We start from the raw sequence: 26,661 nt of genomic DNA, 5'->3' as shown, positions 1-26,661 counted from the left end.
GTTATATTTAGCAAGGTAATAGAGGAGCTCAAGAAGAAAAGAAAGACGGTTGAATAAGGAGCGGCATTGATCGGTTTCCTCCACCATAATCTGAGAAGGTGTGAATCAATGTCCTAAGTGGAGAGAGCCAGCTTTGTTATTAATGTGGAACGCTCGACAATTAATCGCTGCGCCAACAGAAAACAAAGGATTGGCGTTTATTTTGTTGAGCTTTTCTTTGTATTTACTGTATTTATCTGTGTTCTGTGTCTGTGCTGCTAAAACAAATGGTCTGCCTCTTCTTTGAGGGGTTTACTACCATCTCGGGGGGGCGCCTGCAGCCGGGCAGGTGTTTTTTCATATTTTGAAGACTGGTCATCTCGCTAGCGGGGGCGACTGTTTGAGTGTGTTGCTTCAGTGTGTGTTCAAGCATGCGTGTGCGTGCCAGTGTTGTGTCCAGGGTTCTGAGACGTGCCCAAACAGATGGACCACCACGGGGCTTTTCCCCATAATTCCCCTCATCTGCTCCCTGTACTGAACCCACAAACACTATTGTTCACAAACGTCTTCATTTTGCCTTGTGTGGATAAAGCTGTGAGCAACATGTCTGACAGTCATTCTGACAGCTGTCATTCAGTCTGCATACATGCTGGTGCTTGGGTTTCAAACAGCAGACTGGTTTTCAGATCTGAATGGTTCTGAAAGCAGAACGGTTCCTCGGGGCAAAGTGATTTCAATTGGCCGGTGGATTGACACTGGGCGGAGGTCCGACCCGGCTACACAGGACTCACACAGACCCATACACACAAACCCAGTGTGTTCAACCTCTCAGGTGCTGCTTTTTGGTTGTTAGCTCAATGTTGCTGTAGTTGTTGTGTTGATTTGCCGTGTCGCACAGCACGGTTACAACAACGCCCTCAGCTTGTGCCTGATTTGAGAGGAATTTGGAGGGGGTCAGACGGAGGCCGGTGGAGGGGGGAGGGGGGGGGGGATTCCCTCGAGAAAGCACTCTCTCTCGCTCTCCTGCTTCAGTCTGCCTTCTTTCTTCCCGTAGCTCGGCTCATGCGGCTGTGACACGAGGAGAGACGTACGGGGTTTAAGAGGAGACTCGTGACTAAGCACTTAGAGACCTCATAGATGGCCTGAACTCATCTTCAGCATGTAACAGGGGGTCCCAGTAGGCACTTTGCAGTACAGCGCCTCTTGTTGAAATCCCAAATAGCCACATGAACGACTCTGATAAAGTGACACTGTCCTTATGGCCTTATGAGGCTTATTCAAGCGATTGTGCTGAGAACGTCCTCTGAATCATTTACTTTGGTCCTGCACCACCACAGGCTGGAGGCACATTAAAGGGACCGTCCTAAACCCAAGTCCTCTTTTTGTAGCATTGGCTGTCATTACGATGCTAGACAGAAGTGTGATGTGGGGATGCAGCGAGGCTCTGGGGGGGTGAGCCGATAGCTGTGGACTCTCTCGTGTACCTACATATGCAAACGTAGCATGTCAAAACAGCTAAAAATAAAAATCTGTGACAACAAAGTTGATGTGCTTGTTCACGAGGTAACAGCGAATTTAAATACACAAGGCCGGAATTCCACACCAACACAAACAATGTCATCTGACATGCCAATTACAAACTAAATGAATCCAATAACCCGACACGCAGACAGTTGGAAACAGGTGAAAAAAAGGTGGCAAAACCTTAAACAGCATACTAAGGAAAAAGTTTTTAAACTAAGCAGAGACGTTGCATTTTCAATCTGGTTCTTTGAAACACCACACATCTCATTTCTTAACTTATGGCACTCTTCTGGCTTCACTATCCAGCAAAGTTTCCTGGTGCAACATGTTCCCATTTGCCCCAAAGCAGAAGTGTCTGTTTGAGGCCTGGATGAAACCAGGAGTGTCTGTAATGAGTGTCTTTAGGCTGTGGTTTTGAGCTACAAAACCAGTAGTTTTAGAGGGGAATTCCTTCACCGTATATATATCAAGCTTATGTTAACAATACCATCTGCCAAGGGTTTTGGCTCAAACTCAAAAAAAACTTGAAGTTCTCCAGAACTTGGAATCATTAACTTCACTGAACCGTTATAGCCTGGAAGAATATAAGTTGCACAAAATGTAAGTATACGAAGGCGTTATGTTGGAATCATTCATTTAAGACTTGATCCAGTGTGAGAGGAGTTCATTATTATTATTATTGTTCTGTTTTTCATTTAATATCTAATTGAAAGGCCCTTGCAGAAAGCTTTGTAATAGCTGTGACCTGTTTTGTATCCATCAAACACACCTCTCAGGTATTGTTCTTAGGTCCGATCAGGTTGTTCAGTTCTGGCTGCGTTGTGGCAGCAGCTGAAGCTGATCTCAGGTCAGCAGAACACAGCCTGTGTTTTATATATGCAACAATGTGCCTGTTATGTTGGGCGGTGGCAATCTGCTTTAAATCAGCAGTGTGCATTAGTGTGCACCTGCATAAGCAAATGCACACGTTCCAAGCAGAAACACACACACACACGTACAGTTATAGTATAAACTACATGCGTGGGAATGGGTGGGGGCCCAGGTGTGCCTCTGAGAGGAAATTACAGTGTGAGGAGAGGAAGTATTTCAGCAGCCAGCTGCTTCCTTTCTCCCTCTCTGTGGCCACTGGTTCCATCCCTGGAGACCGTGGTGACTTTCTACCACACTCAGCGTGTGTCTGTGCGTCTGCAGGTTTTGATCCTGACTGACGGAGTGTGTGCGTCCAGCGGTGCACACGTGTGTGTTTGTGTCTGTGTGCTTGCACTGTGTTCCTCTGCCTGTGGCTCCCAGCAGGCCACAGCGGGGCCTTTTAAGCAGAGCGGGACTCTCGGGGTAATAGCAGGGTGTGGCCGACCTCCGCTACGGTCTGCAGCCGCCGCCGCCGCAATGACCCACATGCAGGCTGCGTGTGGCTTCCTGTCTGCCTGCGACACAAATAGACCGTGAGCAAGGAGAGGACGGGATGGAGCAGAAGGGATGCCTTGGAGGGATGAAGGGGTGTAGTGTTATTACATTACTTTGTGATTAGGAGAGAGTCCCTATAATCACGGTGACAAAGCAGCCTCAGTGCTGTTCATATTTTCACTAGACTGGGATTTCTAATAAAATCATCCAAAGCATTATTGGGTTTTATCACAGGTTCCTGATGAAGCGGTGGTCCATGTCTAGAGTTGCTTTGATTACGTGAATCAAGACTTTTTTCTATTTTGAGCTTGTTGGTGACAGTGTAATGTGTTCCGTACTAGTAGATAGGAGGAAAGTAGCTCAGTTTAGTGTATATGTGTTTAATGAATAGTTTGTGTCCGACCACAGACCTGCAATTAATACACCACTCCTGACTTCTAACTTATTTCATCTATAATGTTCCAAACCATAACCACCTGAGAGTCTCTGAAAATGTTGACATTGAAAGATAAAAACATGGTGAGTGAATCACCTCGCCCTGTTACATGCTTTAAGTGCACCGTGCTTCCTCAGAGCGCCGACCCTCAGGTAAACGCTGTGAGGGCCGTCAGCACCGAGCTGCAGGTCCAACTCTGCAACGACGATCAGGTGCAACAAACCTCCCCGGAGGCGGCCAGTGTTCTCTTATGGCATCGTTACTGGTTATGTAACCAGCCAGCCTAAGGGACCTGAAGCTCATGGAGGACGAGATGGCGTGTGACTTCCTTCCTCCCACTTCTGTCACAGTGCTGCATTCACACACACACACACACACACACACATGCTGTGTTAAACCTGGCACTCCTCAGAGAAGTGTGGGAGCCTCTGCCGTAGCTGAATAAGCTTCCTTGATCAGTGATGGCGTGCTCCAGCAGGACATTTTGACATTGTTTTCTAAAGTAAAAGCTCCTACGCAGTATGACTAGTTACTAACTGACGCACCATGTAGGTTAATGTGGTGATGCGTGTGTAAAGAGGATGTAATGTGTAATGCTATGGCAGATGATTCAAAGGTTAATGGAGCCTCTCATGTAGATGAGGCTTACATCTGGAGACCCAACACTCACTGCCATTACGGCGATTTCCTCGCAGCAGTTATCTACTTCAATGAGGAATAAACATGTTCCTTGAGTGCAGCATTGTTCCAGTGCCTAGTGTTGACACATGTGTACAAGATTTGGACCTGAACAATCTAAAATCTTGAACCAATTCACAGAATTGTCATCTGCTGATTGCACTTGATCAGTTGTCATGGAGATCGATGTGTGTTGACGTGAAGGTCTGTGACTATTCATCCACATTGTAGCTCTGACTTGTACTTTAAGCATCTCTTTATTCTTCACCTTGGATGTAGTTACATAAGGTACACGTTCTAGCTCTTTTACATGCATAGGTACAAACTGCAAAACCTAAAAAAAAAACTATGGGGGAAATTGCAAAGGAAACTCATCTGTCATATCAACCGATGCATCGCCATGACAACTAAGCAAAGTTAATCTGCTGATGAAGACTATGTGAAACAGAGGAGATCTCTAGAAAATGATTCTTTTTAAGTACGTTGCTATTTGTGTACCCTATGGCAATAATATTTAGGCGGCTGCTGTCGGATTAGTGGATTACTGTGTGTTTTACTGTGGAGTTTGTTAATCTTCCACGGTGCACCACAGGAAAGTTCCAATTGAATGCAACACAACTGCGTTTCCTTGGTAAACGATGGCTATAACACGAGACAGAACATTCTTTAATGGTTCAAATGCGTAGGACAGGTTGCAATGTTTATCTTATTTTCAATAAGTGTTGGATCTCTCTATACATAAGAGACAGGGTGGTGGGGAAGGAAAGAGAAAATTAAATTATCTTCATCTCCATATGTCATCATTTCTTTGCTCCCACTGAGGTTGCCGGTACGTCTCGTAGCATTAGTCTGATGTACTCACATGGAGCTCAGATAAGGGGGGGGGGGGGGGGCTGTAGAGATGAGAGGATTTAAAGGAGGAAGGAGAACAAGCTTTGAGCCTGGCAGGGGCTGAAAATACACATTTGCCATTCTGTTTACTGCGCCTGATGAACCGGAGTGACTGTCAGTTCCAGATGGGTCATGTTGTGGCTGTCCGTGCGCTGTTAGTACCTGACCTTTTAATGGCGTGTGCTTGTGTGCAGCAATTACCGTAACACAGTGACGGGAGGAGGCAAACGGCGTGCTGGGTTCTAAGTCTGCAAGACTGCAATGATCATTTTTAATTGTGTTTCTGAGCATAGATAGTGAGTAACATTATTCAGTTACTCATGGAAGGCCATGACTGGCAAAACGTGGCTTTTTATCCACAATTGAATCCTTAATACTATTATGAATTTAATTACAGTTTAATATAATTGTATGTATGTAACTCAAGTTATTCTTTTTACTACAGCAAAGTTCATTGTTACAGTCAGTCAGATTTGAGTTTGAATAAATAATGAAGTAAGGTTAAAAGCCCAAATGCGTGTTAGTTTGAATGGGTCTGCATTTTCTCTCTGAACGGTTTATTATTGGATGTCTACAGTTAAATTGAATAACAGCCATTTCAGTCAAAGATGTAAAACAGAAATACACATTCCAGGAGTAAAAGTTGGGACAATATTTGCATGTGTACTCTGTACACTTACAGTCTGTAAAACGGAAAAGAATTAGACATAGAATGCTTCACTTAAGTTTGACATACTACTCCAGTGTGTTTGTTTCTTTGCTTCAAAGAGGCTTTGGTTGGAAGGTCATTCCTACTTCAATTTCTTCTCATTAAAGAAGTGGGACAACGTTAAACTGGCTGTATGGTTAGGCCTTTAAAGGGAGGACCGCAGCTCGGGGAAGGCAAGACCATGGAGGGAGGAAACATTCAAACCTTCATGCATTGGGGCATCTTAGTTTGGTTTGGGTGCTAATGTCATAATAACCGCCTCATGGGCTACGTGAATCCGGCTTGCCTTGAAGAACTCTGTTGGTTCCGCTGTAGGACGATGATCAGGGTGTGATAGACATAAATGAACCACTGGTTTACACGGCCAGCAGAAGGTGACTGAGAGCCCTTTGCCTTTGATGTAAAGTGTCCTCTGCGTCCGTGGTGACAATCCCGCTGAGATGATTAAAGAGCGCTGGCGTGACGGCTCGCCGCGGAGCAGCTTGTGTGAGACCTCCGCCGCCATGAGAAGATCATCCTCAGCAGCAGATGAGCTGACGCCGGAGAAAAGTTAGCTCACTTCCCCCTGTGATGCTCCTCTTCCTGCTGAGAAGTTTCCCAACCCAGCTGAGAAACCCCAGTCTGTGTGTGTGTGTTGTTCCACCAGAAGCTGACCCATGCTGTCTTCTTTTTGACCTCTATTCCTTATCTTTTTCTTCCTGTGCACCCCCCCCCCCCCCCCCACAAACCATCTGGTCCTTTTTTTCGATATCCAGCATCCATGTAATGTTAGAATTTCCAGCGTCTAACATTATTTTTGGAGCCTGTGTGTAATGAGTGTGATTCAATAATCCAGGTAACCGATGCACTCATTTTCTCTCGGCCCTTAAAGCTGTGTGTTGCATCATAAAACTGGTCATTCACATTTTGTTAATGTAGGTGCAAGGGGGCCATTTAGCACCATTCGTCAGTCTTCCAATCGCAACACTGCCCCATTCCTCGTGTATCCAGGACATTAAAAAACACAGGAGCACTTCTTTGTGACTGTTAAAATAAATGCCAGTGATGGATAGCGACAGATACAGGATTTTATTCCATGATAACCTTAAGGTTTATTTTTAAACTGCCGTTTTCAACCTCATTGACCTGTAATGTCTGACTGCAGAGGACGACTCGCATTTAATGTTTCCCCCCACCATGGGAATTCTCGTACGGCAGTGATATCACTAGAGCATAGTTAACTGTTGTTAACTCTCTCATATTTCATAACTTAGTTGTTAATTAATTATAACATGATTACTTCCTGAAGTGTGTCTGATTCTTACGTTTGCTGCTTGTTGTCTTTGGATATGAACCAGTAAGAAGTCTGCACAGGTTTGAGAGATGAATTAAATAGAATAAAGAAACAGGATAGCATTGAGCAGAGGAAAATAGTCTTATCATTTAGCTTCTAATATCATTTTGAAGGTATTTAAAAACAGCAAAAACAGACACACACAAAAGAAACTGTTAACAATCAAAGTCTCCTTAAAATAACCACTGGGAACAGAGTTACATTTTTCACCTTCCAGGAAATAAACCAAAATGAAATACAATCTGCCAAAAGGAGCTTTTTTAATATTGCGATGCACAGAACAGGAGTCGTGCTTTGTGAGAGCCGGTGATTTCACTCTGAAAGCAGATAAGCACGGCGATTACTTGATGTTTAGCTGCTAAGACGACAAACTTACTGAACTCTGCTCGTTAAGTCCAGAGAGCTTGAAGAAGAAGACATTTGGTTGAGCTATAAGAAAACATTATTCTGTCAGTGGAGAAGTTCTAATGTGCTCTAATCGTAGCTTTGATGGGTTTATAGCTTCAATGCGTCTCCTCTATTGACGCATCTATAAATGAGGAGATCCCTCAGCGAATCGGTGATGCTCCGTGAAACCGTGATTTCATGATGCTGGCGAGCACATCGATGTCCCGTTGCAGGACATGAAGAACACGCACGGTGTCGTCCTGTGACGAGCGTGTTGCTCTCCCTGTCTGGGTAGTCAGGCCTGAGATTGCCAATAAATAGCGGCCAGTGGCCTTCAGCATCACCAGCGGGGAGAGATTTGTGTCCTCGTGCCTGATTGGTGCAGGCCTGTGGAAGAGAACAAACCAGCTCGTTAATCAGGGAACACAGTGGGGACACACTGTGTGTGTGTGTGTGTGTGTGTGTCTTTGAGCCCTTCACACTGGCACTGGTGGCACGTTGTCAAAATACTGCATGTGTTTGTGTGAGAGACGGAGAAAGTGAGTGTGTGTGTGTGTGTTTGTGGGCGCACAATATTTTGTTATGCGATTGAGACGGCAGCAGAGCAGAGCCGATGGATGACAGATGACTGGGTGTTAAAGGCCGCAGGAGCAGCCATTACTTGTGTACACACACACACACACACACACACACACACATGCTCTTAGCTGTTGAAGCTGTCACATTACAGTTCAAACTGTGCTCACATACCTCCTAGCACCAATTTTCACCTGTAGGGCTGCCAAATAAAGTCTAGTGCGACGTCAAGTTTGATTACTGTCACTCTGTTGTCTGTTACAGACCTCAAATAACGCACCACATTCTCTGGGTTTTACTAACTTTTTTATAAAGGAAGCAATATTTTGTGACCTTTTTAGTTATTAAATTAACAAAGTCTTGAAACTCCCAACACCTTGTTTGCTTTCCTGTTCCTGCGACCCTGCTGCGTTGAACTGGCAGGCTTCAGGTTCAGGTTCAGGTTCAGGTTCAGGTTCAGGTTCAGGTGGCGGAACGTGAGCCTCCTCGCTCGCTGTTGTTCTTTCTGTCACTAAGGGGGCGGGGCCCGTCACCATGGTTACGCTACATCTAATTGGTTACAAACCCCGTCTTTAAATTGGCTGAAGCTATGCATTCACAGAACCATAGAATTTACGACCCGTGTTGGTAAAATGAAGTCTGAGTCTGTGAATATCTTTCAATACGGATCGATTTTTGGAAAGTTTAAATGATGAGATAAGATATGCGTAAAGATATTCACAGAGATTCTGCTCCCGGATGTTTAATTTACGCAGTGATTTGCCGCCATATTCGGGGCTCAAACCAAAGCTGCACATTGAGTGGATACCATATGGGGCGGAAAGCCAACGTGGTTTATGCTTTTAATCAAACAAAACCCTACAAAATAATACTATTACTAGTACATGTATTGAACTAGTGTAAGTGATGTATTGTGTTGTTGGTGGAGAACAACATCAAAGAGTAATTCAGAATGAGATGAGGACTATACACTGGATAATGGGATTTAGACCCCACTAAACGATTTTCTGAGACAGACTAATAATATTCATGAAAACAAAAATGGATCAACATCGCAGTAGCAGAATGGCGTCTCTTCCACCCACTTTAAATCATTACCCACAATGCAACTCAACATCCAACAGTTTACTTGTTTTCACAAACCTTTTCATAGAGAACGTAGTCCTCCAAAAAACACTTTGTGTGTAAAAGTGCTGCAGCTGAGCTTTACAATCGACTCAGTCGTTGCACACGTAGCCCGAGCTATTTCTCCTTAAATGACAAACTTAAACCTTGTTGGCCAAACAATAGCAGGGAACCCGATGATTGCAGGAGAACCCTGGAGTCTCCATGATTCAGAACCACAGACTGTTCCTCTCACAAGATGTCTTGGATGTGTACTTTCTTGTGTTTGACCATGTTGTGTTGCTTTAGCTGCGCTCATGGGAAGCTTTCAACTCCATCCAGACTAAAAGACACATAACTGCCCTGTAATATTCCTTCAATGACATATTATATATGTCCTTAAATGATAACTTCTAGATTGAGATGAGTTGTGTCAGTCAGTTGCCGTATTTCTTCTCTTTTCTTTCTCTTGTCTATTTATATCCCCCCCCCCTACCTTATGCCACTCCTTCCTTCCTTCGGCTCCATCACCCGTCCTGTCCTGGAGGAAGCCCCCGGGCTGCCAGGTGTGTGTGTGGGTGTGTTAGTGGGGAGACATGCTCACCTGAGATGTGACAGCTAGTACTCAGTGAGTCCATATCTTCCTTTAAAGTTCGTTGGGTTCATGGAGTCCGAATGTCCTCCTCACATCTCTGTCTGATTGTTCTGAGTCATCACGTTGTGTTCATCTGGCCAATGTGACAACTGACTTCCCCAAACATAACTCCCCTGTCTAACATATTCATGAGCATATTCATGTATGTTAACATGATGAATGAAGCTTTTAAAGGATTAGCCCATTTTTAATGTAATCCTTTGATTTTCCATCAATATTTCACTAAAATAAAACTTAACATAACTTAAATCCCCCAAAATCCAAAGCCATAATGTGGTGGATCTCTGAAATGATTCTCCCCCATCTATATTCACGTCTGACATAGCCAGCAGCCGGCCACAGGGTCAGAGGGGGCCAAGGTAAAGGTGCTGTGTTTAAACACGTCAAATATTAATAGTCAGCCAATTAAAATAGGAGCGGCCAGAGTGTCCCAGGAATCCAGAGCAGACATTAGCTCAACGCTAATAAGATGATTTCCATCCGCCAGGCAACGCAAGTAATGACAGCCAGGTCCAGAGGGGGGGGATGGGGAGGGGGGGGGGGGGGTCTGGAGGGTGAATGAGGGCTGCGTGTCAGGACGGCCTGAACTCGGAGGACAAAAGCAGGATGAAGTGTGCGCTGCATGGATTATGGAGCTTTGTGTGTAGTTGCGTAATGAAAGATTGAGGGACACTGAGTCCAGTTAACTGTTTAACAATGTGAAGAAACACTGATTATATTTCCTCACCCTTTCTCGCTGTGGTGCTTTCTCCTCCTCCCGTTCCCTTCTTGTCTCAATGCAGTTCAGTGTAATTCATCAGGGGAATCAGAGTTCTGAGGCACAGATGAAGATCAGATGTACACTCTTACATGCATCCCATCATGTGAAGGCAAACTGGTTTGCACAGAGAATAATTATCAAATGAAACAATATACTTATCAGTATTTGCAGCTATGTAACAAATATCAACAAAACTTTTTTGTCAGCCACAGTGTGCACGTGTGTGTCTGTGTGTGTGTTGATTTGTGGGTCGTGTGAGTACTAAGTTTAATGCCTCATGCATGGCTCAAAGTCCTGTGTGTTTGTTTCTGTATATTTATATCGATGCATGCACGTGTGTGTGTGTGTGTGTGTGCACGTCTGCTCTTGATAACCATACACACTCTGCACTCTCCGCTCTATCTCACACAGACAAACACACACTGACACAAACTGGCATTGGATTCATCACCAAATATTAACCTTTAACATCCTCACTGTTATGTAATTTAATGTTATTCAATTTACCTCCGTAATGCGATGTCTGTAATCCTTTTGGAACGATTCACAGTATAATATGCCAATGACAGGCAAAACAAATACTTGGCTCACACATTGTGAGTAGGCACACTTCCACATGTGTACACACACACACACACACAGTGGTATTCACAGAGTAATCAGCGCTGCAGCTATTATTAATGAGAGGGAACCTGGTCATTAATATTTAAGCAGTGTCGCTGGGGCCGAGGCCATGAGAGTGTGTGTGGTCTGTTTGTGTGTGTGTGTGTGTGAGTGTGTGTGTCCACATATAGAAGAGGGGCAGAGGGACTATGAGGCAGCGTAGTGAGACCTCCTCCATCACAACAGGATGGACGGAGACGTATTACTGCTTTAAGCAGAGAGGGGAGGAGGACAAAAACAAAGACATCTGACCTGGTCCTCTTCTCTCCCTTCCCCCCCCCTCCTTTTGCTCTGTGTATATCGGCGTATATCTCATTACATCAGGCTGCATGGGACGGGCGTGGGGGGGTCCACTTCCTCACACCCACAGGCCAAGACGCGGAGGTCTAAGGGTGTGAAACGCTACAGAATTATAAATTGTACATAGTGCCGTTCTTTCTCCCCCCCCCCACCCCCCCGCTCTGTCTCTTGGATTAGCGAGTATTACTTGCTCTGCAGAGCGAGGAGAATAAGACAGGTCTTCCTGCCAGGGGCTGGAAAATATTCCTCATGATAAGCCTCTCTTTATTGAATTAGTTATTCTTTAGTGGTGTATCCGATAATATGGAGAGAATTGTTGCTATAAATGGAATTATTTTGATGTTTTGAGTTTCATCCCAATGAAACTCAAAATGTATAGCTCATCATAGTTTACTAATAAAAACCCATTTTTTCATTTTCAAAACCCACATGACCAAATAAATAGTTTTAAGAATCAAATTCCATGGATCAGTATGCTAGTTGCCGACCGTTAGAATGAGGAAAGACACTTCACTTCAGCTGCTGGGTTCTGAAGGAAGGAGGGTTTAAGTGTTTACTTAATAGACTGTATGTTGAGTTCAATATGGTGGACACTGCCTAGAAGAACATTCATGTCATTACTCCATAGAGGGGTAGTGCTGCCATTATGTTATTACCGTATTTTTTGCACTATACGACGCACTTAAAAGCCTTTAATTTTCTTAAAAAGCAACAGTGCTCCTTATAATCCGAAGCACCTTATAAATGGATCAATTACTGACCTCTAAGCGATTTTGTGTGGTACAAGGTGCTCACGGCGCTAAGTCAAAATGTTTTGGTACGACTTTCTTAAACTACAAAGCCGCAAAATGGACCCCAAAATGATTTGTGGACGAGGAACAAACTGAAAAAGTGAGTGTATTGTGTTGTATTATATGTGTTATGTGTTATAACTGAACACGGTTGGTAGTTATTGTGAATACGTCTATTAACGTTTGAATAATGTTGAGAGTTATTGTGAACGCGTTTAAAAGAGGTCGACTGACGGACTTAATGCGGTGCCCTTTATGTATGAAAATAGATTGAAAATAGACCATTCATTGACAGTGTTATAATCTGGTGCGCCCTATAGTGCAAAAATACGGTATTATTAATAGTGAAATGCGTGCCATTGTTTCCTCTTTATAATAGTATGCGTGACCAGGGGTATTTCCTCATTTCTAAATTCTCCTTGTGCTCATGCCAATGTTTTGTGATATGAGTAAGTTTGTACTTTGAGAGCAGTGCTTCCTGGACGCTGCTCATGTTTGGCCTGTTTATTCTGAATTGGCAAAAACCTGTTTCATCATCTCTGATGATAAAACTTGAGAGACAGCTTCCCTTCAGAGTAGAAGTTGTGTTTTTGTTAAAGATAAATTAAAACAATAAATAAATATCCTACATTATGACCACAATATATAATTGTTATAATTGTCCTAATTTTTCCACTTCCCTACAAATCATTGTGAATAAATTTGATATTTGTGCAAAAATAAAGTTACATATTTTAGGGGGACGTGCTATCAGAGTGTTAACTTTCCCCACAGGAACACAACGATGTGCTGGATGAACTACATGAGTTATGTAGTTATGTAAAGGACAAAGAAACAAGAAAATCAGCCAACTGCCTTTGAAAGAAGGATCAACATGATTATCATATTAGAATGTGTTTTATAGTTCACGTTATGCCATCCACTAATCATATCTATAGTTGTCTCAGTTCTCTCTGCGTCAAACATCATCACTGATGAAGTAAACATCTGGAGAGCAGAAAGCAGAGAAATCACTCATTAGCAACTTTTAGAACTTTGGCGTGATCCCATCAAATAGCCCCGGTGGTTGTGTCCTTATTGGCCAATTGCCTGTGTGTGTGTGTGTGTGTGTGTGTGCGCGTGCAGTGATTTGATTACCGGGGAGCTTCATTAGGACAGAGACACAGGGGAGGCCGCTGCTAGCCCTCCCCTCTGAAGTATCGAGTTACCATTGCACGGAAGAGGTTGCATTGATTAGCCATATGCCTGGGGGGGGGACGGGGGCTTGTAGCCTCTTCGTGTGCAATCACAATCCCTCTGAAGCACTGAGAGCTGGAGGAAGCTGGCTGTGCAGTCATATTGTGTCTTTGCATCAGGATCACATCTCTCTTGGTTACCAACAATGCAGCGATAATCTGGACATCTGGACACAAAGTTTTCCAGTAAAGATATGATGCAGGATGCTTCCTGTCAATCAACAGAAAGATCATCACAAGGGTCTGACGTCGAGGAGACGCATGCCGTAGCGACGGTTGCCAAGTGCCTGATAGTTGACTCGTTTGCTCGATTCTCAAAGCGTGTTTTGACTTTAAACCCCGTTGTTTGTGTCCTGTATTTGTCTTTTGGATTTGGCTTCATGGCCTTGTGTTTGTGTTCCTCCTCCAGAGGACGGAGGGACACCGTGTGATGGCTGCAGTGAACGGGCCTCAGCACTGGGATCCCTGCACTTTGGAGGAATGATGAATGACTCTTTTAATTGTTTCTAATGGACAACTGCTCCCAAAGACTTAGTTATGAAACACCGCCAATTTAGTAACACCGATACACTGTAGTGCCTTATTAATCCCCCCCCCCGTCTGGCTCGAACGGCGAGCGATGGTCTGTGCGCCTGGTGGGCCGACCAGGCAGTGAGATCTCCCCCCGGTGTACGAGCTGTTTTAAGGTTGAAACCCTTTGTTTTCCCTTTTCTTTCATACACCTCCCCGTGTCCAGGTCTGCGGGTAATTAACGCCTTAATTTGCAGTAATATCGCGGTAATCTACTGCCCTTCTCGTGTTGCTGCGTTGGAGAAGGTCTATAACCACGTTACAGCCTGGCACGCATGTTCATCATTATCAGTTATGATGATGAGGTGATATTGGAAGATAAATCCTCATCCCGCCGCCCTTTGTCAGGCTCGCTCGGTCTCCGCTGTGTTGGGGAGGACATTTGCATACATATTGTCTCACACCTTTGGATAGACTTTCTGCATATGAAAAAGTACATTTAATGAATAAAGGAGGAGATTAAGGAAGCGGCAAAGAAGAGGAACGCCCAAATTATAAATGTTGCTAGAACGTGAACCAAGCGTCGTATGGGTCTTGAGAACAGAGTTTATAGCACAAACCCTCCACACTCTCTCCTTTCATATCAAGGCTTCTTTTTTGTCTTGTGTTTTTTCTTCCTCCACTTTTATTTTTGTCCTCTACCGCTCTCTCTCCTCCGCCCCCCCCCCATCTCCACTCCCTTCATCCCTACAGGGCTCAGGTTAACAGATGTTTGGCTGGGCTGCCTGTCATAATACGAATGTGGTCTTGGGTGTCTCAGGTGGCCGTTCTTTGAGTACTTCACAGCCACAAGAGGACATTTATTTTGGCCATCGTGAGGAGAAATGAGGTCACCACAAGAGAGGACGGCAGGGCGGGAAAGTTTGTACATTTAAAAAATGCTTTCACCGAGGATCTCTCTGTCCTTTTATTTTATGAATATTTAAGAGGACGTGCTTTATGTTTTATGTTTTGGTTTGTTATGTGTCAAGCTCTGAACTTTAATTGGTTTTCCTTAGTTTTTCTCCCCTGATATAATTTGTATTTTTACTATTGTTGAACCGCCTGTAAAGTCACTGCTCTTCTGTTTTTGCACCAACAACAAAAAACTAACTGAAGAGTCCAAACGCCTGTGCAAATTCACCAGAGCAAGAGGTTCTGATACAAAACCATCCAGCGTGCTTTGGTGGTGGATGCTGACAGTAAACAGCAGGTACTTAGGATATAAAGTCATGCCCTCTTTATGTTGATTAAAAACTAAATGGAGGGAGCGTCACGTTTAACTGCCAACGTATGAGTTGTATGTGGACATCCATCCGGAGACAGGGCTGATGTATAGGGTTAGAGGAGGAGGTGACAGAAGGAGAGAGGTGACAGGCAGAGCCAGGGATGGGGAGAGAGGTGGCAAGGGGGCCACAAACCCTTCAAGCCGGCGGGAAGCTGTCTCTGCCGAAGATTTATAGGTTCTCTGGGAGCCGGACCTTGCACCTCGCCGTCAGCCTCCCTCTCTTCATCTCTGTTTGGACGCCCACGCCGCTCCCCTGTGAGATTGATCCATAGTTTTCTTAAAGTGGACAGGCAGTGGAGCTTGTTATGACAGTAAGGGATGTGGAGGAATAACGACCCTTGTCTGCATATTGGTAGTTGTGTGTTTTATGGTTTTATGTGTGTGTGGTTTGATGGGAGACCTTTATAAACGTCTGGCTTTCTGAGGCAGGAGAGGACGGGCAGGCAGGTCCGTTTCAGACTGGATGAGACCTGCAGTAAGCCTTATATCAGGCTGGCTTTGCTGTCTTATTGGACACTAAAGCTCTCGGGTTTACATCCAGCACCGCAGGGCAAAGAGAGAGAGGTGGCAGGCAATTATTGGATTATTGTGTTTTGAGAAATGTTTGCGTAGTTTACATGTGCTGGTCTCCTTTGCTGTAATTATTGATGTGACAAGAAGCGAGGCTCTTTTGCAGCTTGGCAGGACTATCAGCACTCAGTTTGTGCTCATGTGAGACAACGAGTGCCATTGGCTGCTTTGCATTATGAGGAAGAAATGGCTCAACTCAACTTATGAAATGATGGAGCGCCACGTCTCCCCCAGCAGCCGTGTGTGTGTGTTTCTGACAGTTATGTAAGAGCAGAGAGCAAAGGGTGGCCTCGTCTCCTGAGCCACCTGAGATCCACACGGACAAAGCGAGCAGCACTGTGGATTTGGGGCCCACTCGCCCCCCCCGGTCATGAAAGCTGCTTCGTGCCATATCAAAGATGGTCCTGCTCCACAGAAAGATGGAATGCATCAGCTGACACATTTGGAAACTTTTGGACATGACGCTCACAGTCGAGTCTCCGCCTCTTAAAACATCTCATCGGCAATGTTAAAAATAAACAGCCCTAACCTAAAGCAGTTATTAATAAATGGCAAAGTTCAGTCCTTGATGTATGCATAATTATTACGGTCTTCAGGGAGCTGTCCATGTAAAATTAGATTGCTGATTGCCCATCTAAATAATTAACGGCAGTATAAATATGGTAGGCGTAGTTCACTATGTATTTCACACTGTGCAGTCTTTACAGAAGTCATATGGCAGCATAGAGATGATGAGCACGGGAACATTGTGTGGGACGGCATGTCGCTACCTGCTCAGACGCTGGGAGCCGCATCAACGGGGCTGCTGTCCCAGCCACTCGTCACCTTGACAGCCCATAAAACTGTCACCGCTGGAGACAAAGTGTCCGTGCCCTGAGCTACGAGAAGAGTTGTCTGTAAGTACATTAGTTCACACGTGTGGAGGACCGTGTCTGCAGGAGGACGGACAGGCTTGAACTTCAGCAGTAATGAGTTCAGGCCCAGTGCCGCTCAAAATACATTAAAGATTCAAATCGCAGACACCCTCAAAGTCACGTCAATGCGACACACTTTTTGGCTTTAACTAAAGTAAACCATCCAGTTTCTCAATTAACTTCATAAGAAATATGTTAAAATAAATATAAAAAAAATTATTCTTAAAGTGGGGAACTTTAGCCTACATCACTCCCGTCAACACATAGTGCTGCATTTACTTTAAAGCTTTACGCACAGGACTAGTATTCCCCGGGAAACTAATCATTTGTAATCATTGTGAAGGAAATCTGTGACTTAGTGTCACCCACAGAGACGTGAGAGAGCGGCGAGAAATACACGATATGTCTGCGTTTTTAAAGGCCCCCACGGCAGTGACGATGGGACAAGTAGAACTCTGACAAGCTAAAGTGTAGAAACAAACCGAGGCCCCCGCTTGCTCAACAAGACTGATCTTGTTGAGCAAGTAAATACAGTACATACATTCCAATAATTAATACATACACTACATACATTCCAATAACGAATAGATACACTACATACATTCCAATGATGAATAGATACAGTACATACATTCCAATAATTAATACATACAGTACATACATTCCAATAATGAATAGATACACTACATACATTCCAATGATGAATAGATACAGTACATACATTCCAATAATGAATAGATACACTACATACATTCCAATAATGAATAGATACACTACATACATTCCAATGATGAATAGATACAGTACATACATTCCAATAACGAATAGATACACTACATACATTCCAATAATGAATAGATACACTACATACATTCCAATGATGAATAGATACAGTACATACATTCCAATAATGAATAGATACACTACATACATTCCAATGATGAATAGATACAGTGAATACATTCCAATAATTAATACATACAGTACATACATTCCAATAACGAATAGATACACTACATACATTCCAATAACGAATAGATACACTACATACATTCCAATGATGAATAGATACAGTACATACATTCCAATAATTAATACATACAGTACATACATTCCAATAATTAATACATACACTACATACATTCCAATAACGAATAGATACACTACATACATTCCAATGATGAATAGATACACTACATACATTCCAATAATTAATACATACAGTACATACATTCCAATAATTAATAGATACACTACATACATTCCAATAATTAATACATACAGTACATACATTCCAATAATTAATAGATACAGTACATACATTCCAATAATGAATAGATACACTACATACATTCCAATAATTAATACATACAGTACATACATTCCAATAATTAATAGATACACTACATACATTCCAATAATTAATACATACACTACATACATTCCAGTAATGAATAGATACACTACATACATTCCAATAATGAATAGATACACTACATACATTCCAATAACGAATAGATACACTACATACATTCCAATAATGAATAGATACACTACATACATTCCAATAATTAATACATACAGTACATACATTCCAATAATTTATAGATACACTACATACATTCCAATAACGAATAGATACACTACATACATTCCAATAATGAATACATACAGTACATACATTCCAATAATTAATAGATAAACTACATACATTCCAATAATTAATAGATACAGTACATACATTCCAATAATGAATAGATACACTACATACATTCCAATAATTAATACATACAGTACATACATTCCAATAATTAATAGATACACTACATACATTCCAATGATGAATAGATACAGTACATACATTCCAATAATTAATAGATACAGTACATACATTCCAATAATGAATAGATACACTACATACATTCCAATAATTAATAGATACACTACATACATTCCAATATTTAATACATACACTACATACATTCCAATGATGAATAGATACACTACATACATTCCAATAATTAATAGATACACTACATACATTCCAATAATTAATAGATACACTACATACATTCCAATAATTAATAGATACACTACATACATTCCAATATTTAATACATACACTACATACATTCCAATAATGAATAGATACACTACATACATTCCAATAATGAATAGAAACACTACATAGATTCCAATAATGAATAGATACACTACATACATTCCAATAATGAATAGATACACTACATACATTCCAATAATTAATACATACACTACATACATTCCAATAATGAATAGATACACTACATACATTCCAATAATTAATACATACACTACATACATTCCAATAATGAATAGATACACTACATACATTCCAATAATGAATACATACAGTACATACATTCCAATGATGAATAGATACACTACATACATTCCAATAATGAATAGATACAGTACATACATTCCAATAATTAATAGATACACTACATACATTCCAATAATTAATAGATACACTACATACATTCCAATAATTAATACATACACTACATACATTCCAATAACGAATAGATACACTACATACATTCCAATAATGAATAGATACACTACATACATTCCAATAATTAATACATACACTACATACATTCCAATAATGAATAGATACACTACATACATTCCAATAATGAATACATACAGTACATACATTCCAATGATGAATAGATACACTACATACATTCCAATAATGAATAGATACAGTACATACATTCCAATAATTAATAGATACACTACATACATTCCAATAATTAATAGATACACTACATACATTCCAATAATTAATACATACACTACATACATTCCAATAATTAATACATACACTACATACATTCCAATAATTAATACATACACTACATACATTCCAATAATTAATACATACACTACATACATTCCAATAATTAATACATACACTACATACATTCCAATAATTAATACATACACTACATACATTCCAATAATGAATAGATACACTACATACATTCCAATAATGAATAGATACACTATATACATTCCAATAATTAATACATACACTACATACATTCCAATAATAATAGATACACTATATACATTCCAATAATGAATAGATACACTACATACATTCCAATAATGAATAGATACACTATATACATTCCAATAATTAATACATACACTACATACATTCCAATAATAATAGATACACTATATACATTCCAATAATGAATAGATACACTATATACATTCCAATAATTAATACATACACTACATACATTCCAATAATGAATAGATACACTACATACATTCCAATAATTTATAGATACAGTACATACATTCCAATAATTAATACATACAGTACACACATTATTTCCGTTTTCTTTTGGTTTAGGAATGTTCTGTCGGATACCTAGACGGCATAAACACATTCATAGATTCTCCCTGTTGGTCCTACAGAAAGGACCCACTTGATACACACATGGTGTCTGAGCATCACAGACTGGTCAAACCATCAACCCGACCCCCCACCTTGAAGTTGTAAACCTAGGGGGAAACACTTGTATATTCTTTCTTTTCTTCTCTTTTTACCACCTCTTTACTGGTCACAATGTCATTGAGGGTGTGTTATTTATAAATGTTATGTTTTAAAATATTTGTGATGTCTGTGAATATAATTATTATTATATCCTGAATCACATCAGATCCCCTGGACTATAACTAGTCCATTGCAAATAGAGATTATATCGCATAATCTTTTCAATTCAGCAGCCCTAACCACACTTAATCACCCAAATTAACATCAGCTTTATTCTCTTGATTATGTTTACCTAAGTGCCCGGCAAGACTTTACCATAAACTGTGAGAGTGTAAAAGTCTGAGGGGTTTGTTTGACATAATGTCCAGCTTCAGAAGGCCATAGTATATATATATATATATATATATATATATATATATATATATATCCACCACACGCCATAAATAAGCTGTCTGTTTATGCCGTTTATTCTTTTCTTTTTTTCCAGTCAATTGGGTATTGCTGTAGAAGACATATTATAATACGGGTATATGAAATCCAGCCTTCTGATTGGTTGAGATTAGGGTTGCAACAAGGAATCGATAGAATTGGGTTACACGGTAGTTCGCTACGGGTCCGGCCTAAAAACACCCCTCTCTTATTGCTTCAATATACCCTCTACAAGGCTTTATGTCACGTTATTTTGTTGTGTTTGAGGAGCAAACCAACAAACTGTAACATGTAAATGAATGAAAATGGAGGTTTGTTTGTAGACACACAAACACGCACTGTGATGCTGATCAGAGGAGACCAGACCTCATAGAGTGATGTGCCACACCTGACTCCCCCACCTGGTATTCAGCGGGCAAACAGACATTCTTGACATTTTGCAAAGGTTGAAAGACAAAGAACCTTTGTCTCCTAATAAGGCCACACTCTGCACCCCACCTGAATGAGAATACTTAGAGGGGGGGGGGGGGTGCTGTGTGTGTTTGCATGTAGGGAGGCATGTTTCCATGTGAGGTTGATGGGGTACATATAGTACAGTAGAGATACAAGTGGAGTAAAAATGCAAATGAGGTCTGAGAGGGGGTGGGCGGGACAGGATGTGGATGGTTCAGGTAGAGACATGTGGGTGCGTGTGCGGGGGAGACGAGGTTTGGGACTGAGGAAAGACAAAATGAACACGGTCTGTAGGGTGAGAGCCAAAGCACTTAGATGTCCCCGGCTAATGTGAGCGTTTGCTGTGAGAAACAAGGCGCAGTCACACTGTTCTACAGGATCAACGCTGGAGTCCTTCTGGCCTCGTCTCATCTCTCTCGCTCATATCCATCACACCCCTCAGTTCTACCTCTCACCTCCATCACCGCCTCCCTCAATCTCTCTTGCATCTTATAAAAAAGCAGCTGAAGCTAGAGAAAAATAGGGTTTTCCAGCAAGTGGGATGCAAACTGAGTTTGAAGTAGTTATATCAGGTCACCTGGTCAAGCACTTCTTTTAGTTCAGTCACTTGTTTTTGAGTTTTTCTATACGCAGTTTCCTAGGAACTCCCATTTTGAGAATAAATGGGAGAACACGACCATGTTTTTTTTCTGTGATTTTCTTTTTTTTTCAGATTACATAAGCAAAAGGTAAAAATATCTGGAGCCGTCTTTGAAAGCAGATGGTGTGGTTATGACATCAGGCTCGTTAAAGGCAGTTATAGCTAACAAGAGCCAGGGCCTGTTGTGAAGTTCGCAGCCTTAAAACCCGTTCCCTTGGAAATAAACGTTAACTTTCTATGTGTGTGTGTGTGTGTGTGTGTCTCGTCTTTCTCTCTATTAATCAACTCCTACCTGCTCACTCGCTATGTGTGGGTATTGTGTTATTCACTGGAATGTGGGATCATATTCAGACTTCCAGATTCCCTCCACAAGCGACTCTCATCCACGCGGTCGTTGTTTTACCCATGAGCTTGTTGCCTTGGCAACGTTGCATAAAAGGGAGTGGACAAGTGGGATGCCCCTTCCTGATTGGGAGACAAGGTGGCAAATCTCTCTTCCTTTCCCCTCATCTTTTCTTTGGCTTCCACTTGCATCTTTTTCTAACTTGTAAAAACACCAGAGCTCCAGCTGTCCCATGATGCCACGTGTTAAATCTACTCGCACCTCCAAATAGAGCCGCGCGGTTACAAACAGCACGTCTAATGCTGCTCGTCCACAAATAAGTTAAAGAGTTGGACATGTATGTCCACACGGTACTCACACTAAAGGACTCGCATCGACACTTAAACACGCTGCTCTAGGCTGCAGTCAGGGAGGGGGTTACTTTGCTTGATGCAATGAGAATACATGTTCAAGACCACATGACTAGGTCTCACATGACTTCTATGTGAGGAAGGCCATGCCGGCGTCTACATACCAGCAGAATAAAACGGAGAGGCCGAGTGAGAAAAGGACGGCCTTCGGCCCCGAGACAGCAACATTTATCCTCTGACTCTGACGCTATGTGGGGAAGGGGGGTGTGGTGGTACTAGGCCTTTAAACTTTATTCACAGATTATCTTATGATTCCCAAACGTCAAAACACATTGTACGGCATACCTGTGTAGGCGAGAGGGATTTGTGATCTGAACAAAACTTCTCCGATGGAACAACTTCAAATTGAGTTCCTCGGGTTTTTATTTCTCTCCAGCATGCAGCGAGCCAAGAGAGGAGCAGGGTGGGCACCCCTTGTGTGGGGGAGCTGTCTTAATCCATGTGTTTAGCAAGCACCATCTGCTGCTTTGATTTGGATGGGATCAGAAATATTTGGTTGATTAGGAGAGAATCTGTGGAGGATAGACACACCGTTACCCCCGGTTACGAGTGACACGCGCGCTCCATTCTGTCACCTGTGACAAGAAAAGGCGATACACAATCACAGCATTTAGTTTGGGCAAATTTAGAAGTTTAGTTGTGATTTTTTCTTGCTGAATGTGCTTTGTTCAGATCCACAGAGACTGTAAGTCTTTGTTCGCGCTGCAAAGCTTGAGGGCTCAAATCGGATCTGTCGCTCGGATCGGATTTCTTCTGTGGTTTCAGTGTGCGATGGTCACAACAGTGGGTTGACCCACATGCGCCCTGGAGCAATAACTAAGACGCCATATGCAGCATGCTGGTTTCCAGAAATACTCGTGTCAGCGTTTATGCTCTCATTTAGAAGTTGATGTTCAGTGGAAATCAGAAGCATTGTTGTTCTTCCAGTTTCAGTCTAAATCTAAATCTAAAAGTGCAACAGCATGGCAACGTCTTTGAGAGGAAGCAGACAAAGAAGTTACTGAAGAACCAAGATGCACTGCACTCATTGTTGGGTTCCCTCGGTGGGTCGTTTGGTCCAATTTTGGGTCACAGTCTAAAAAGTGGCCTTAGATTAAGATTTCTCTCTTCTCTTGATCTAGAAGTTTCTGGCTGATTGCAGTGTTCCACAGATCGACTTTCTTATGTTATTGAAGCACGGCGTCCTATGAGATAACCTCATGGAATTAGTTTGGTGTTGTCTCAGGATCTTTGAGGTTTGTGCATCAATCTGTCCGGTGTTGTATGAATGAAATGAGCCTGTAATTTGCCGACACTGCAGGTGCTGACCTGATGGACCTGGAGTCTCTGTACCGCGGCGTGGAGCAGAGCATCAACCACACGCGAGCCGGGCGCATGCGCAGACAGAGCCTGGACCGCGCCTACAACATCGAGGTGCTGCTCGGCGTCGACGACTCGGTGGTCCAGTTTCACGGGAAGGAGCACGTCCAAAAGTACCTGCTCACACTCATGAACATTGTAAGTGTTGGAGGCACAAACACAAACAGTTTGAGAAGGCTTTCAAATAATCAAGCATGTTCATTTCTGACATTAAAGGTTATTTTAGAGCTCAAGTAGGTGGTGGAGTCTTAACTAATCTACCCAAGTACTGTTCATACTTCCCTCTTTTGGTACTCCAGCTAATTTATCCTTTTCACTTCTGTACAATTATAATGACTCTGACTGTGTAACACACACCTATTGACATCCAAAATATCATATAATGAAGGACTATTACTTTCAGGCTAATATTACCTTACATAAGACCTTATATCTGAATATTTCTTCCTCAGCTAAACATGAAGCCTGCGGCACGCCAGCACACAAATGTATGAATTCATCTTCATGTCCATCCATCATTAGGAATGCCCAAAGATGTGAAAAAATAAAACCAGTAAATGGGAAAACTTCCATTTGATTTGAATGGGAAGTAAGTCACAGTGAGGTCAAAGATAGAGGGTAACACACACACACACACACACACACACACACACACACACACACACACACACACACACACAGACACACACAGACACACAGCAACCGAATGAGGATTCAATTCCCTTCCGACATGTTCTCATCCAGCAATCAGCCAGGGGTAATCCTTTCTTCTCTATCTGAATGTGATGAGATTTCATTTGTTTGAGTGTGTGTGTGTGTGTGTGTGTGTGTGTGTGTGTTAGGTGAGCCCTGTGCTCTGAAGGGTTTCCTACATATCATTTCATCAGGCTTTGTGTCATGTCATCATTCATCTAGTGTGTGTGTGTGTGTGTGCGAGTGTGTGTGTGTGTGTGTGTGTGCGTGTGTGTGTGTGTGTGTGTGTGTGCGTGTGTGTGTGTGTGTGTGTGTGTGTGTGTGCGTGTGTGTGTGTGGAGAGATGCAGAAACAGTGGGCAGTATGCTCCAGGCCGCTGCAAAACTTAGCCAAGCACCTAAACTCCCAGGTGTGTGTGTGTGTGTGTGCGTGTGTGTGTGTGTGTGTGTGCAGACTTTAATCTTTGCAAATGAACCGTGCGGTGAGGTGCTGTTTGCGCGCTCATCCTTGTTTGTGGGCCCCTGTTTGCTTCTCGTGTTGCGACCCACTGAGCGAGGAACCAATCTCCCCCTGTTAAGCAGCTGCAGGCACACAGCGACAAAGCCTAGCACACCTCTTTGTCTCACTCAGCGCTGGAGGAAGAACAAGGGCTCTCCGCCTCCCCTTTTAGACATTTGATACCTAAAAGATATTTCACAATATAGGTGAGGAGAACGCGCAGCCCCCCTCTCATGTGAGGGGAAGAGCCGGGGAGACGGTGGGAGACGGAGTGTTAACAGCGAATCCAGAATAAATTACTGACAGCCAGATAAACAGAAATAAATAAATAAGGGCTGCCTCCCACGTGTGGCATCTGGGTGTCTTTCTTCTCCAAAGTAGACTCTGCTCACTTCAGGCCGGCTCTGCTGTGTCTCTGCTTTCTTTCTTTCCTTCTCCACACTGAGCCATTCTGCATCGACACTTGGGTGGGTTGTGGTAACACATCCAAGGTATAAAAGCTATGTGGTTTAAGGCAGCCATTCATCTGTCCTCTAAAGGGCCTCAAAGGTTTGCAGCTTTATTGTGTGATTGTAACCCAAAGTAAGGCCACTGTTCTGACATTGTAAAGGCGTCTAATTGCTATCATGATTTCTTCTCACTTTTCCTCCTTCCACCTGTTCTTCTCTCGTTAAATCCCAAACTGGAATAAACTCATCTGTATGCGTGTTTAGGTGTTCAGCACATAGGGTCTTTTGTTGCAGCAGCTGTTTCCCAGTCGTACAGGCACCCTTTAAAGGATAAATGAAGCACTTGTGTTTGAGTACGAAAGGTTATTCAATAAAAACAACAATGCTCGCGTTGATTCCTGAAGCTCATTTTCATCTATTGTGTTTTGTAATTACTCGCCAGACATACCCCTTACTCTCTGTCTGTTTGAATCAAGGACAGATTGAGGGACGGGTCAACCATTTCTGTGTGTGCGTGTGTGTGTGTGCACGTGTGTGTGCGCGTGTGTGTGCGTGTGTGTGTGTGTGTGCGTGTGTGTGTGCGTGTGTGTGTGTGTGTGTGTGTGTGTGTGTGTGTGTTGGCGGGCGCGCCGCTGTCTGCAGGACATCAAAGCGCCCCCGCAGTAAAACCACTAAATCCCGTCTGCGAAGTTCAGCCCGAGTGTCAAAGTGTGTTTGTGTGTGTTGATGTGTTGGACGAGGTGAATGTGTGTACTGGTGATTCGGCTTCCACTCCTTTCCCATGTGTTTGCCTCCCTCTTAAGACCAGAGACGGGTCGCATGGCGTACACTGTGAGCGATGCGGATGGGGAGGGGGACACAAACAGAGCAGACAAAGACGTACCTGAAAGAGAAGACATTTATTGTCGTTCTCAAGAGACTGAGAGGCAGAGAGGACGAGGCGACGCACACCAAGAAGTGAATTAATAAAAAACAGTTAGGAAAACCTAACAAAAACAGCAAGGTGAAGGGAAAATTCATCTTCAGGTACAGTAGAAATGTGCATTGATTTGACTGGCCAGGAGTGACAAAGTGGGCTGATA

The 26,661-nt window shown here is 42.7% G+C and overlaps 1 protein-coding gene across 2 annotated transcripts in view; it reads left to right on the top strand.

The window, feature by feature from the left end:
* The window catches only part of LOC119210760 (A disintegrin and metalloproteinase with thrombospondin motifs 2-like), a 90,144-nt gene that overhangs the window by 45,644 nt on the left and 17,839 nt on the right, over positions 1-26,661 (top strand). For both annotated transcript variants that reach the window (XM_062560814.1, XM_062560813.1), the window contains exon 4: positions 23,881-24,077. In XM_062560814.1, coding sequence (XP_062416798.1) covers positions 23,881-24,077 — 197 coding nt within the window. The remainder of the gene's footprint in view (positions 1-23,880; positions 24,078-26,661) is intronic.

This window comes from Pungitius pungitius, chromosome 2, assembly GCF_949316345.1.
Source record: "Pungitius pungitius chromosome 2, fPunPun2.1, whole genome shotgun sequence".
Lineage (NCBI taxonomy): Eukaryota > Metazoa > Chordata > Actinopteri > Perciformes > Gasterosteidae > Pungitius > Pungitius pungitius.
This window is presented reverse-complemented; position numbering and strand designations above follow the sequence as displayed.